The 13,119-nt window shown below is 39.9% G+C and overlaps 2 protein-coding genes across 4 annotated transcripts in view; one reads left to right on the top strand and one right to left on the bottom strand.

The window, feature by feature from the left end:
- DTNBP1 (dystrobrevin binding protein 1) overlaps positions 1–7,881 on the top strand; it is a 44,476-nt gene extending 36,595 nt beyond the window's left edge. For both annotated transcript variants that reach the window (XM_083449528.1, XM_083449529.1), the window contains exons 8-10: positions 4,643–4,798; positions 5,789–5,932; positions 6,558–7,881. In XM_083449528.1, the coding sequence (XP_083305654.1) occupies positions 4,643–4,798; positions 5,789–5,932; positions 6,558–6,805 (548 nt within the window). In that variant the 3' untranslated portion in view covers positions 6,806–7,881. The remainder of the gene's footprint in view (positions 1–4,642; positions 4,799–5,788; positions 5,933–6,557) is intronic.
- Positions 7,882–8,121: 240 nt separating this feature from the next.
- Positions 8,122–13,119, bottom strand: part of JARID2 (jumonji and AT-rich interaction domain containing 2) — a 180,501-nt gene continuing 175,503 nt past the window's right edge. For both annotated transcript variants that reach the window (XM_083449301.1, XM_083449300.1), the window contains exons 17-18: positions 11,779–11,886; positions 8,122–9,617 (exon numbers count right to left, since the gene is read on the bottom strand). In XM_083449301.1, the coding sequence (XP_083305427.1) occupies positions 9,441–9,617; positions 11,779–11,886 (285 nt within the window). In that variant the 3' untranslated portion in view covers positions 8,122–9,440. The remainder of the gene's footprint in view (positions 9,618–11,778; positions 11,887–13,119) is intronic.

Raw genomic sequence — 13,119 nt, 5'->3', positions numbered from 1 at the left:
TCATTGTGCTTTGGGCAAAAGGCCTTAATGACATTCTTACACATTAGTCTTTTTAAATGTGTATAGCTGCCTGTGCTGTTTCAATTGCTGTACCACCAATACCTGCTCACTTAATCAAGATATTTTTGCTTCATTGCAACTTGCCACAGAACAGTTCAGTTTTGTATGAAAATGATTCCCTGAATCAGCAGGAGTTCAACCCAACTGCTAATGTGCATTTCTAGAGCAGAACAAACAGCCCAGTCATGGGGCTTGGTGGAAGGAGAATGATTTAAATATGTATGCTGCATAGTTTATTTTTCTGTACTTAAAATGATTGAACAGTCAATTTTGGATGGGCAGTGCAGATCGTTATGCATCAAAGAAACCTGCTAGGTGTTAAAACATTTCCCAAGGTTGTAACTGTAGTTGTGAGATGGCAGCTGTTTCATATGATGCTCAATATGTTCAAGTTGTCTCTTCTTAGTATACAACAAGTTTGTCATAACACACAGCTTGCTCAGCCTACTCACTATTGAGGTTATAGTATGAGCCCATTTCTCAGTCACCTGAATTATTGAATTAGGCAACTACATAAGTGAGAGTAATTGTGTGGAATTTTGTTTTCTCTATTTGCTTGTTTAAAAGTGTTTATAAAGTGCTTATTTTTTAAAAAACCTAGGTGGTGTACAATATAAAATATACCATATTGTTAAAAGAAAAATACAACATAAAACTAATAAAACTGTAGTATAAAAGCATATTAAAAACACCACGATACCTTCAGGAATTCAGACACACAAAGCAGCCCATTCTTACTGGTCAGGGAAAGCTTAATCAATGAGGAATCAAGTTCCTGTCTGGTTCTTAATGCACACACTTGCATGGATCTTTTCTGCCTGATCAGTACCCTGCTATTGCAAATGCATTCCTATTTATAGTAGGATCAAATTACGGGACAGTGACAAGTCCACTCTCTGTGTGTAAAGGAAATTCTATAGAAGAAAGATCATGGTGCACTTAAAAAATCAGAACTGTTTCACCTCTGTACAGATGAAAAAATGGGATTAACTACTGAAAAGCAATAATGCATCTGCTACAGCGTGTCCTATTTTATTTTAAATATTCAGAGAATCAGGGGAAATTGGGTTGGGATGATCCTTTTGCTTGGCTGCTAATTCTTGTATGGCTGCTTTCTAGCATCATGCTTTCTTGGTCTTCTCTTCTGTCAGACAATTAATGGTGGCAATTGTCCAGATTCTTAATTTTGTCTGTTTAACTGAAACTGTTGCACTCACCATTAAAAACAAGCTCAGTTAGATATCATTGGCAGAGAGATACAAACAGATATAAATATCTAATAATATACAAGAGAGTGCTAAGTTGTAATGAAATTAAAAATAGATGTGAGCTTTCATCGGCAGTGCTATGAGAGCATATCCTTTTGGCTCTTCTTGCAGCTATGCAGTTCCTATTCACGTTGGTCATTACATAAGAACTCTGTTGTGTTAAGAACTGGTGCTAGGTTTGCTGCTTCCTCCCTCATCTTTCCCCCTTTTTTGTGTTCTGTCTGTTAGATTATATGCCTGAGTACAGGGACCTTTTTGATTTTTATTGTTCTGTAAGTAGCTCTGGGAGCATTTTTGGCTGAAGAGCAGGGTAAAAATGCATTTGGTAAAATATCTTACAATAATTTAAGTACTTTAAACGTAGAGTTCTTATATCAGATGATTTTCTCAATCATTTGAAAAAAAGACACAGTATGGGAAACAGTGGTAATATGAAAAAACCATTTAGAGTGGACTTCTGCTCATACAACAATATTTCTCCTCTCCATTCCCTCCCCTCCCACAATTTACTCTGAAGAGTCTTCCAAGTCTTTGGAGCAGACTTTGGTGCATGGTGGGGTAGTTGCAGAGGGGAGCATAGGAAGTTCTGCTACACGAGTGGTGGCCACAGTTGGAATTCACCCAGAGGCTGCAGTCCTTTGCACACTTACTTGGAAATAAACCCCATGGAACTCAATGGGACTTGCTTCTGACTAGGCATATACAGGATTTCACTGTTACTGTCTAAAATGTGTACAATTCTATTAAAAATGGAGTGTGAAGTGGAATAAGCTGCAGACTTGAAGATTAGATAGGCGCAAGATGTAGGAGATAATATCCAAGTAGGAGCTTTTGGAGTATTTGTGAACAGAATGGGAAATTGATATAAAATGGCAACTAGATGGTATGTTACTTTAGTAACCATGAGTAAAACCAGTAACTGCATTTTTATTTGCTGGAAACATTTTTTAAAATGAGATCTCTGCCGTATGTGGTAGACATACCTCTGTGCAGAAGGATATTGGAAGAAAATTAATGGAGAAAATATTAGGCAATAGCGATTCAGCTTGACACTTTTCATTTTAACCTATAGAAAAGATTTAATACGCAAAGAACATAGAGAACTGACTGGTTAGACTTGTTCATGCTATATATTGGAATGTACTTCTAGAGGCACCAGGATAGCAGCATGATTCACTTTCAAGGAAGCTCTTAGAAAAAGGCTTCCCTCAAAAAATGCCCAAATGAGAAGAACAAACTTTGGCAAAAGCAGACAATACAGGACACTAGAAAAGAATTTGAGGAGCACGCTAAGGCCAACAACAAAAAAATCTTTAAATATATTGGTAACAGGAGATAGTCTAGGGAGGCTTGGACCCCTGGATAAGAAAGGGGGTCAAAGGTGTGCTAAAGTAGGAAATTTCAGAGAAGCTGAACAAATTATTTGCATTCCTGCACTAACCTGTGAAGGAAGGTAGTCTGAAGAATTGAGGCAAAATATTGGTGAAATATGACATTCTAGGCCTAATAGATAAAATAAAAACTGATAATAACTGATTCTGGATGGCATCGTCCTGAGTTCTCAGCTGTGAAACTCTAATGGAATTTCTAATGGAAATATGTAACTTCTCCCCAGTATAAACCTCCATACCGGAGGACTGGAAAGTGACCAGTGTTAACACCAATTTTTTAAAAGGGTTCATCAGAGGATCCTGAAAATTGCAGGCTAATTAGCTGAAAGCCTGTCCTTGGAAAATTGGTGGAAAGTAGTTGTCTTCCCCAGTGCCATTTGATAATGTTAGCCCATGAACAATTATCTGGTGTTATTCAAAGGAGTGTCAGTGAGGCAGTATATGCCATCTGAGCCTACATATATTTCTGGCTGTGTTGCAATTCTAAATAATCATATTTTATGATGCAGACTTATATGTGGGGAAGGAAGAAGTTGCCTCAGCAACTTGAAACGTAGAAAGCTATAGGACTCTGGACAGAATATAACATGAATAAGTTGAATGAGTGTGCCACAGAGAATTAGCTAAGAAAAAGCTGACTCTAAAAACCAAACCAGAAAATTTCCTCAGAGTTCCTTGACACCAAGACAAGGCAAAGGTGTATCTGGTGACAAAACAGTGAGAGAAAATTGCAGTAATGAAGTATTTCATGTAACTATTTCTTTCCTACTCATGTAGTCGTGAAATGTGGTGGCTGTGCATAGGCTGCTCAGTTAGTGAGCAGCAGGTTTTGTTGGTTGATTGGTGGTATTTGCAACTCATGATTATTATACTGTTTTAGTTGTGCAACTTTTATAATTACGTTATATGTATGTAAATGGCACAATATCATTTTAAATGTTTTTGAAATGGTAAAGTCAGGTAAATCCCACATACTGTTTGTGTAGGCTTTGTATATTACATTTTAGGATACTGTTGACAGTTTAGCAGTTGCTTTTTAAAAAATATTTTATTATAGATGAAACATTAAAACAAACCAATATAAAACAATCAAAACATTCCAAAGATCACATTGGGGGAATACACAAGTGAACTGTGTGTCCTCATAACACACTTCGGAAAGAATGTATCTATAAATGCCATAGGCACCAATCTATAGAATCGATTACAACAACAGACTTGCAAAGTTGACAGCAACCTTCTTTATCAATTTAAACATAAAAGGCTAACTGGGAGTGGAGAGAGGCTTGGTAAAATATTACATAAACTCCATTTGTTGCTTAGCTGCTATGTCTATTTCGGGGATAGAAGAAAATGGATGTTGCCATTAAAATTCAAAACTGCCAGGCAATATTAGGGGCAAATAAATAGATTTCTATACTTAGTAATAGCTCCTGGCCTATTATTACAATAGAATTGCCTTTCTGCATCATAGCAGAACTAACATTTGCTCATTACATGGGACAAGCTCTGTGGTTTTTAGTCTACGTAAAATAATACAGACGCTACTGGCTTATATAACACAATGGCAAAGAAGAGTGTGTTTACTTCTCAGTTTTACTCTTTCTACAAAATGGCTTGTCCCTAATTTCTGAAGTCCTTAACTCATTTGCCTTACAGCCACAGACAGATAATATATTGGGATGCGCATTTGTGTTCTTCAGAAGCTCCTCACCAAGCAAGTGCTCTTCAGTATTTCTTTTTAATGGAAAAAAATACTAGTCTTAAATGCCTAAGGAAATAACTTTAAAAATGAGTTGTCAACTGGGTTTAGTTTTTTTGCAGAGTTTACTTCCTTGGGAAGCAGGATGCATAAAACATAAATGCTTCTGAAAACACTGAAATGAGAATCTTTCAGGCTTAATGCATATTTCTCTACTGCAGCTGAGCTTGATGCAGAGCATGCACAGAAGGTGTTGGCTATGGAGCATACCCAGCAAATGAAGCTAAAGGAGCGGCAAAAGTTCTTTGAAGAAGCTTTTCAGCAGGACATGGAACAGTATCTCTCCACAGGCTATCTGCAAATAACTGAAAGACGAGGCAAGTACTGAAAAGGTTCTGTGTAATTTTTGAGCTAGATCCTAATAGGAAGCAGGATTTTAGTTCCTTCAGTACATCTCTATCCTGTTCTTTCATGTATAAGTTCATATTGGCTTGCTTGTTTGAGCATTCTCTTCTTCAACCAGTGAGCAGAATGAGACCCACTTAGCTTCTAAGAATGTAACAGCAGGCAAAGGACTGTCCTATATGCAGGACTGCGATTGAGGCGCTGCAGCTGGAAATAGCATGGCACCAGTGGGTGGGATGAGGGCTGATAAATTCTAATATTGCAGTTGCTTGCTCCACATGAACAAGTGACAGATTGCAGTTTTGCTGTTTTCCTCCACAATGATGAATTGTATGGAAGAAAACATAAGCCAAATCCGAAGGCCTGTGGTATAGCAACTGTATAGATGTATGAAAGCTGTAGGTTCTGAAGTGAGTTTAATGGTTTAAGACTTTTCCAGCTGGATTCTGTTGATCTTCCACAGTTCAAGTGCCCTGGTTCCAGCACCTTCGTTGTCACAGTAGGATTTCCTACACATGTACAAAGGACTTTTACAATGCCTGAAACTTCTGGGGTTTCTATCACAACTTAGCACATTCTGTTAGTCTCCGGGTTAATTCTGGAGAAATTAAGCCACCTCTTAATAGCAGTTTGAGATTGGGATGTTAGCTTCTTGTAATGGCAGTTATGATTAGTTTTACTTACCTGTCTCATAATGATAAAATCTTTTTTAAAAAGTAAGTTGCATCATCCTGAGTTTGGGTATGAAGTCCGAAGTAGTTCCATTACATGAATTTCAGAAAATAAAGCTGTAAATCCAGTGCAAGTATTTTTTATTTTTTTTTAAAAGGTAAAAGGATGCCTATTCACTAACCATAAATGTTATCTTCCAGTATGCTTAATTCATGCCATCGTTTTCTCCAAAAGTGATCATATATGGGTTAGATTTTCAAGTTTACTTGTTTACCTTTTTCTTATGGCAGAGCCGATTGGAAGCATGTCTTCTATGGAAGTAAATGTGGACATGTTGGAACAAATGGACCTTGTGGATATGTCTGACCAAGAAGCCTTAGATGTCTTCCTTAATTCAGGAGGAGAGGACAGTACTATGTCATCTCCTGTGATAGGTATAAAATGAACTCTTGCATTCTTGATCTGGTTGCACTGGCATAAAAAGAAATAGTACTTATTGATGTTTTCGAGCAGGGTGGATACGTATTAAATTTAGGTGATTTAAATCACCAAGAAAAAAGATCTACCATAAATTGTTGATTTCAATCACATTTCCCATTTGTTTTCTGAACAAATATACATATCACCAGCCAGGTTCACTAAGATGCAGCAAGAAGCCCACATCTTTCATTTCACAAAAAATTGGAGGCTTAATTTGAACTAGAGCCCTAGTTCAAGGATACTTTCATAAAACAGAGATTCTTATTGTGGCTACTTTCCTGACATCTTATGTCTTAGACGGAGGTTTATGTGCTCCATTTGTTCTGGATTATTAGTCAGGCATTACAAGGAGTGGTGCACACAGCTTTTTATGCTTTAGTATGCAACTATTCTTCACTTTCTTTTTCACCCTGAGAAACTCAGTGCCATTTCTGGAGCACGTATTTAAATGCTTTCTTACTTTCTCTCAGCTATTTTGTACAAAACACCTAAAGCATATAGTCTCCCAATTGTTGTAATATAATGGGTTTCTAACAAATGAATAAGCCTAGCTCACTGACTTCTCTTGTTATTTTGAAGGATCAGACAACAGTACTGGTCAAAATGAAATCAGTCTTCAAGTTCCCACCCAGTCAGCGTTGAGAGAGTTGTCCTCCTCAACTTCAGCCTGGACTGATTCTGCCAGCCAAGATGCCAGTGAAGGAGAATCGCCTGTGATCCAGTCCGATGAGGAAGATGTGCAAGTAGACACTGCCCTTGTTGCTGTAAATACTGAAATGAAAGGCCCTTCTGATGTTAGTGATGAGAGTGATTCGCAAACAAATTGAGTTATCATGGTGCTCTAAAGGAATTAGGACCCTGGAATGAATGAGTGAGTAAAGAAGTATTTTGAGCTTGCTTTTGTTACTCCGATCTTATCATGAAAAATATTACCATATATAAAACTTGAGTTTGACAGTCATGAAAATACTGATTTTTATTAAAAATTTCTTGAAGCACACCATTAGCAATAAAGTGTTGGCTTTGGAACAGTAAAACTTGTATATAAAGGGTTATCCAATGAACAAGTTGTTGTAAGGGTTCCTTTTAAAATCCTCCATAGGAACATAACACAGAAGCCATGATTGTTGTCCCAGTGTGCATGTCTTAATTGTTGTGGCTAAAGACTGGTAAATGTTTGTTGTTTAGACAGAAGAATAGCCTCCAATTATGTGACCTTCCAGATGTAAGAAACAAATCTATTTGCTTTCTTACTGATGTTTTACATACCTATAAATAACGAGCAGAAAAAGATCAGCACTACTTGAATAGTTGAAAAAGTATGTGAACTTTGATTCCATGCTCCTGTCCTGTTGTTGCTTTGTCCTACATTTAGTGGGATAAGCCTCATTTGTGATAAGGGATGTAGAAGCATGCTGCTTTGTTCACTTCACAATAGATACCGAAAGACTGATGAAGTGCACTATTCTAACTTTAAGACTGTTGAAATTTTCTACTTACTACCTGTAGCACACAGCATCAGGCCAACATGCTTGTGCTATCCCTATGTAAGAGATTATGGGCATGTTCTAAATGAGCAGCTATTCCCAAATAGTTGACTACTCGAAATAAGTCTCAGAAGCCCATTTCTCTTTGAGTTCGGTGGAATAATGTACCTATAAATGAAAGTTGGGAATATCTGCTATATGTGTTGCATCTTTCCTAACAAGAATGGTCCTCACTTTTGAAGTTTAATCTCTACTGCTCTTTCAGAAGAAAGACAAAGTGTCCAAAAAGTGTGGTTTTTTTATTAAACCTTGTATTACAAACCTGAAAAGTAAACAAAACTGGCAATAAACATGAAGTCTTTCCTTACAAGGAAAGAGAGCAGAGCAGCGCTAATAAATTAAATGTCAAACTGTAAGCCATAGTCAGAAGTTTACTGTCAAGAAGGAAAAAGTACACAGCAAGGCCATAAAAACCGGACAACCACATTGGAAAACACTCGACTCTGTATGTTATTGTTAAATATTCCAAAACAATTCGTCTTCTGCAACAACCGACAATATGTATTTTATAAGACTTTTCCTGACAGTCACCACTGGCAAGCTCAGTGCAATATGGGTAGCTCTACGGTCTTGAATTCAATTATGAAACAAAAGAGTTTGTGAAAACATTTTCCCTTTTTTATTCCACACATACTGTACACACAACTGGAAAAGGGCAACAACTACTCCATTATTATTTTTGTTGTTGTTCAGTGATGTAAGCAGCACTTATAAATGTTACAAGAAAAACCCTGTAAGCATCCAAATCCATCCGATGAAGAAAGTGAAACGTAAGGCTTTTCTTCATCTTGTCTCTTTGCCACCCTTCCCCACCCTCCCAAGAAAAGGCTCAAGTATTTAAAACAATTTACAGGCTTATGTACAAAAGGTATGATTTCTTTTTTGTTACAACATGAAGGAAAAAAATAGACAAGATGAGAGCAAATGCATTTTTCACATTCAAAAGAAATATGCAAATCTGCTAGTGGCTCTAAATGTGATCAAACAACAAAACAAAATTCAAAACAAAATTAATGCTGACTGTGAAAAGGTATGAAAAACAGCAGTGGAATGGAAATGGAATGTTAAAGATTGCACGTCTATGACAAGAAGCACTTATGGCTTCAATCATTTTAAAAGGATGCTATTGAAGGGTTTTTGATAAAGTAGCCAACAGCACCAAAACATAACAGAATGGATTTCCTAATGAAATCAGGCACAGTTTTCGCTCACATGACTCCTCAAGGCAGGCAGTCTTTTTCTTCTCTTTCTTCTCCTCCTCGAACAGATGCATAGTGAAGTGCTGGTAACAGAGAACAATTTCTCCAAATCTCCCATTTTGCCTACAGTTAGAAAACTAAGTCCATCTTCAGCTGCCATAACCTCTCAAAGAAAAGTGTGTATTCTCCAATTTAAAAAGGTACAAAACTCATCCTGCCTGTTACAGAATACAAGCCAAAAGTATAGCAATTTCTTTCAAGTTTTGTCTCCTATCCCTTTTCTCTCTAGAAAAAAATCTGTTGACATGACTTGGAGAACAAATTATAAAACGCCAAACTTCAACCTATCAAAAAAAGAGTTTAAAAGCCTTTTCACAGTTACCAAAAAAAGAAAAAAAGGCTTTGTAGCTTCAGACAGAGGGACAAATACAAATGAATTTCATCAGCCCCTTGCTGCTCTCAAAACTGAATGTACAGCAGTTAAAAAAAATCCTGCTGTAATCTAACTACCCTAAGTAAAAAATAAAAATAAAATAAAATTCAACAGTTTAATGCTAAAACAAAATTAGTTCTCTAAAACCAGAAGAAAATCTTCTTTAGAGCTAGTGCAAAGACAGCTTGTATTCTACAGCAAGTACTCCAAACTATGATATAATAATTACAAAAAATATATATAAAATTGACAAAAATGAGAGTGTGTGTTGGCATCTTCATGATTAACTTGAAGCACTTTTGGATGAACTGGAGGATGAAAGTCTTGATGATGGCACGTCGACTGTTGCTCTCTTCCGAGGTCCTCTTTTTGGTGTAGGCTTGCTGATACAGTTCTCAATGGTGCCATTTTTGCCAGATACTTTTCCACAGATTTGATTGACTAAACTGATAATTTGTTCCTATTTCAGAAGGAAAAGAAAAAGGAGTTTAGATAGCAGAAGCCTTAATAGAATGTGGCAAATAAGCTCCAACAATGGCCACGCACTAGATATAACACTCCTTTCACATCGTCCAGCACAACTATGAGGAATGGAACAATTCTGTTTAACTAACTTGTTGAATCAGTGCTTTATGAAGTTTGGCTTTTTTAAAAAAACAATCCACCCTGTTTAATCACAATTTGACATGCTGTTTAAACTAATCTAAAATAGAAATAAGGGAGAACACATGAACCCAGAGCTCATTCATATATGCTGAACCACAGATTACCGTATTTTTCGCTCTATAGGACGCACTTTTTCCCCTCCAAAAATGAAGGGGAAATGTGTGTGCATCCTATGGGGCGAATGCAGGCTTTCGCTGAAGCCTGGAGAGTGAGAGGGGTCTGTGCGCACTGACCCCCCTCCCTCTACAGGCTTCAGGAAGCTATCCGCAAGCCCTGGGAGCCCGTGGGAGTCCCCCCCGGGCTCACCCAGCTTGCGCAGAGCTGCCTGCACCCCGAAGCCCGGGCGCGCTGAGCAGTCGCGTGGGGGCTTCGGGTAGCTGTGCGCAAGCCGCGGGAGGGCTCCCCCGGCTTGTGCAGAGCTGTCTCTTATCCCGAAGCCCCAGCGCGCTGAGCAGCCGCGCCCGGGCTTCGGGTAGCTGTGCGCAAGCCACGGGAGGGCTGTCTCCTATCCCGAAGCCCCGGCGCGCTTGGGTAGGTAGCTCTCAGCTTGGGTAGCTCTCCCCGCGGCTTGCGGAGAGTTGCCTGCAAGCTGAAGTCTGTGTGCGCTGAGCTCAGCGCGCCCAGGCTTGGCGCAGCTCTCGGCAAGGCGTGGGAGCCCAACGCTGGGCTCCCGCGGCTTGCGGAGAGTTGCCTGTTCTGTGGGCTGGGGTCGGGGGAAGCTCGAGGGGGGGAAATAATTTTTCCGCACCTGGGGGGGAAATAATTTCCCCCCCTTTATTTCCCCCCCAAAAAACTAGGTGCGCCTTGGCTCCGCGGCGACGCGCCGGTCCTGGAAGCCGGAGGAGGAACAGAAGGGTCTCCTTCTGTTCTTTCTCCAGCTTCGCTGAAGGGCGCTGTGCCTTCTCCCTCTCTGCGCAGCCTCTCCTGTGAAGGAGAGGCGCTGCGCAGAGAGAGAGAGAAGGTGCAGCGCCCCTTGAGCAACGCGCCTGTCATGCGAAGCGGGAGGAGGAATAGAAGGGACTCCTTCTGTTCCTCCTCCCACTTTGCAGCGACGCGCCGGTCCTGGAAGCCGGAGGAGGAACAGAAGGGTCTCCTTCTGTTCCTTCTCCAGCTTCGCTGAAGGGCGCTGTGCCTTCTCTCTCTCTGTGCAGCCTCTCCTGTGAAGGAGAGGCGCTGCGCAGAGAGAGAGAGAAGGCGCAGTGTCCCTTGAGCAACGCGCCTGTCCAGCGAAGCCCGAGGAGGAACAGAAGGAGACCCTTCTGTTCCTTCTCCAGCTTCGCTGAAGGGCGCTGTGCCTTCTCCCTCTCTGCGCAGCGCCTTTCCTGTGAGGGAGGGGCGCTGCACAGAGAGAGAGAAGGTGCAATGCCCCTTCAGCGACGCGTCTGTCCTGGCTTCTGCTTTAGCCCTGCGCAGCCTCTTTGGGCAGGGGGAGCCTTCATCCCGCTGCCCTGAAGAGGCTCGGCGCGGTTACCCCAGAAGCCAGAACAGCCACACGGTATCCCAGAAGCCAGATCCCTCTTGCTCTTCTGGCTTCTGGGGTTCAGAATAATTTTTTCTTGTTTTCCGCCTCCCAAAACTAGGTGCGCCCTATGGTCCGGTGCGCCCTATGGTGCGAAAAATACGGTACTTGCATTCTGCTAATGACAAAAAGTCCTCACTTAACCTTGTGTCTATGGTTAACATTTACTTTGTTTTTTAAAAAAAGGAGATATTTATAACTATTTCAAACCATGTTATTGAAATTTCTACATACCTACTAGTCTTCATATAATGATGGAATACAGGACAAAAACTACATATTTAAGGACGCCTTTTAAATGCAAGAATAAAGTGCCCATAAAATTGAAACTCAAAAAGCAGGTTTCCAATATACCTGAAATTATTTGTAAGATCAAATTTCAATTTTCAAAAATGTAAACTTTTCCAACCTATGAGCTATTAGTTATTATACAAACCTCATCATAGCGATACATTAGTTTTAGTCCTCGGCAAGACTTCTGTTTTTCTACGTGTCGCAGGGCACATTCGAGGCAGAAGACAACGTTTTCGTTTTCCTGTACAACCTGCAAACATTTTTTAAAAGGTCAAGAGCATTAATAACCCACAGATCAGTATTTCCTGAACAACCTAATTCTATATGGAAGCTTAACCTGGAAGTCTCACACAACTGTGATCCCTGTTTGTTAAGCCTGTGGGTGAATTCACTTTTAAAATTCAAACGTTGAAACCACTCGTTACTACTGTTGGTGTGGCAAATGTAATAACCATGGTGAGATCATTAATTGATATATATGTCCAATCACTTTGTTAGTGTTTATGGACACACCTATTTAGAATCAAATCCCAATTGTGGCAGATGCTACCATCTGGCGAGATGGGTATGTGGCATGGTTCACTGACGGCACATTTTCTCTCTGCCACTGCAGACCTTTTCAAAATGTATTGGTAGTTTGCAGTGGTGTGCAGAAAACCACTCTATTTGTAAATGAGTAATTCTACATAAATGGCTTATCCCACGCTGACATTCAAAAGTGGCCTTCATATATGCACTAGTGCTACCTTGGGCTTGAAAATACATTTTCAGTCATGATTTTAATTTATTAGTCCCATAAGCCAATTATTTTGGTACTAAATTCTGACGATAGCTTTATTCACTATTTATGCACTATTTTCTGCAACTTCTTGCTGGTCTGCAATGAGAAGTCTTTTAGTTTATTACTAAAGTTCTTCTAGTAATAGGCTCCCTTTTACTGAACCATTTGAACTACCTCCTTGACAAATCTTGATAACCAGAAAACCCTCTTCACTTATTCTGAATATGCAAAGGGGCCTGTGGAAAGTGTGGCTCTAGCTCCTCCCCCTCAATGACATGACTCTTGATTTGACTTGTGATTGACTGAATTAGAAGGAAGACACCTTCATTGTGCATAGGATTTCCTACATGGGGTGGAAGTGGCCTCCTTCAGACTCAGCATACTGCATGTTGGATTTGGAATATTGTCAGCATGCGTGATCTCATGAGGGAGTGGAGGTAAGCCACAGGTTCCTGCAGGCCCCAAAGTGAATATCTGAAGACAGCTGAAGTGAGGCACACATTCTTTTAAGTGAAAAATCACCAGCTTCTGCTTACAACTGACATACTGTAGTACAATAGCAATTTTCAAATGGTGTTCCAGGTAATTCTGGAGTTCTCCCATGAGAAAATACCAGAGAATCTTCTCTTGCAGAGCCCCTGCCCACCACTGTCAATCATCCAGTGCAATGTGCAAACTGCTGGAGAATCTGGAATATTTTGT

The sequence above is a fragment of the Podarcis tiliguerta genome (assembly GCF_965153285.1).
Source record: "Podarcis tiliguerta genome assembly, chromosome: 7".
NCBI classification, from domain to species: Eukaryota; Metazoa; Chordata; class Lepidosauria; order Squamata; family Lacertidae; genus Podarcis; species Podarcis tiliguerta.
This window is presented reverse-complemented; position numbering and strand designations above follow the sequence as displayed.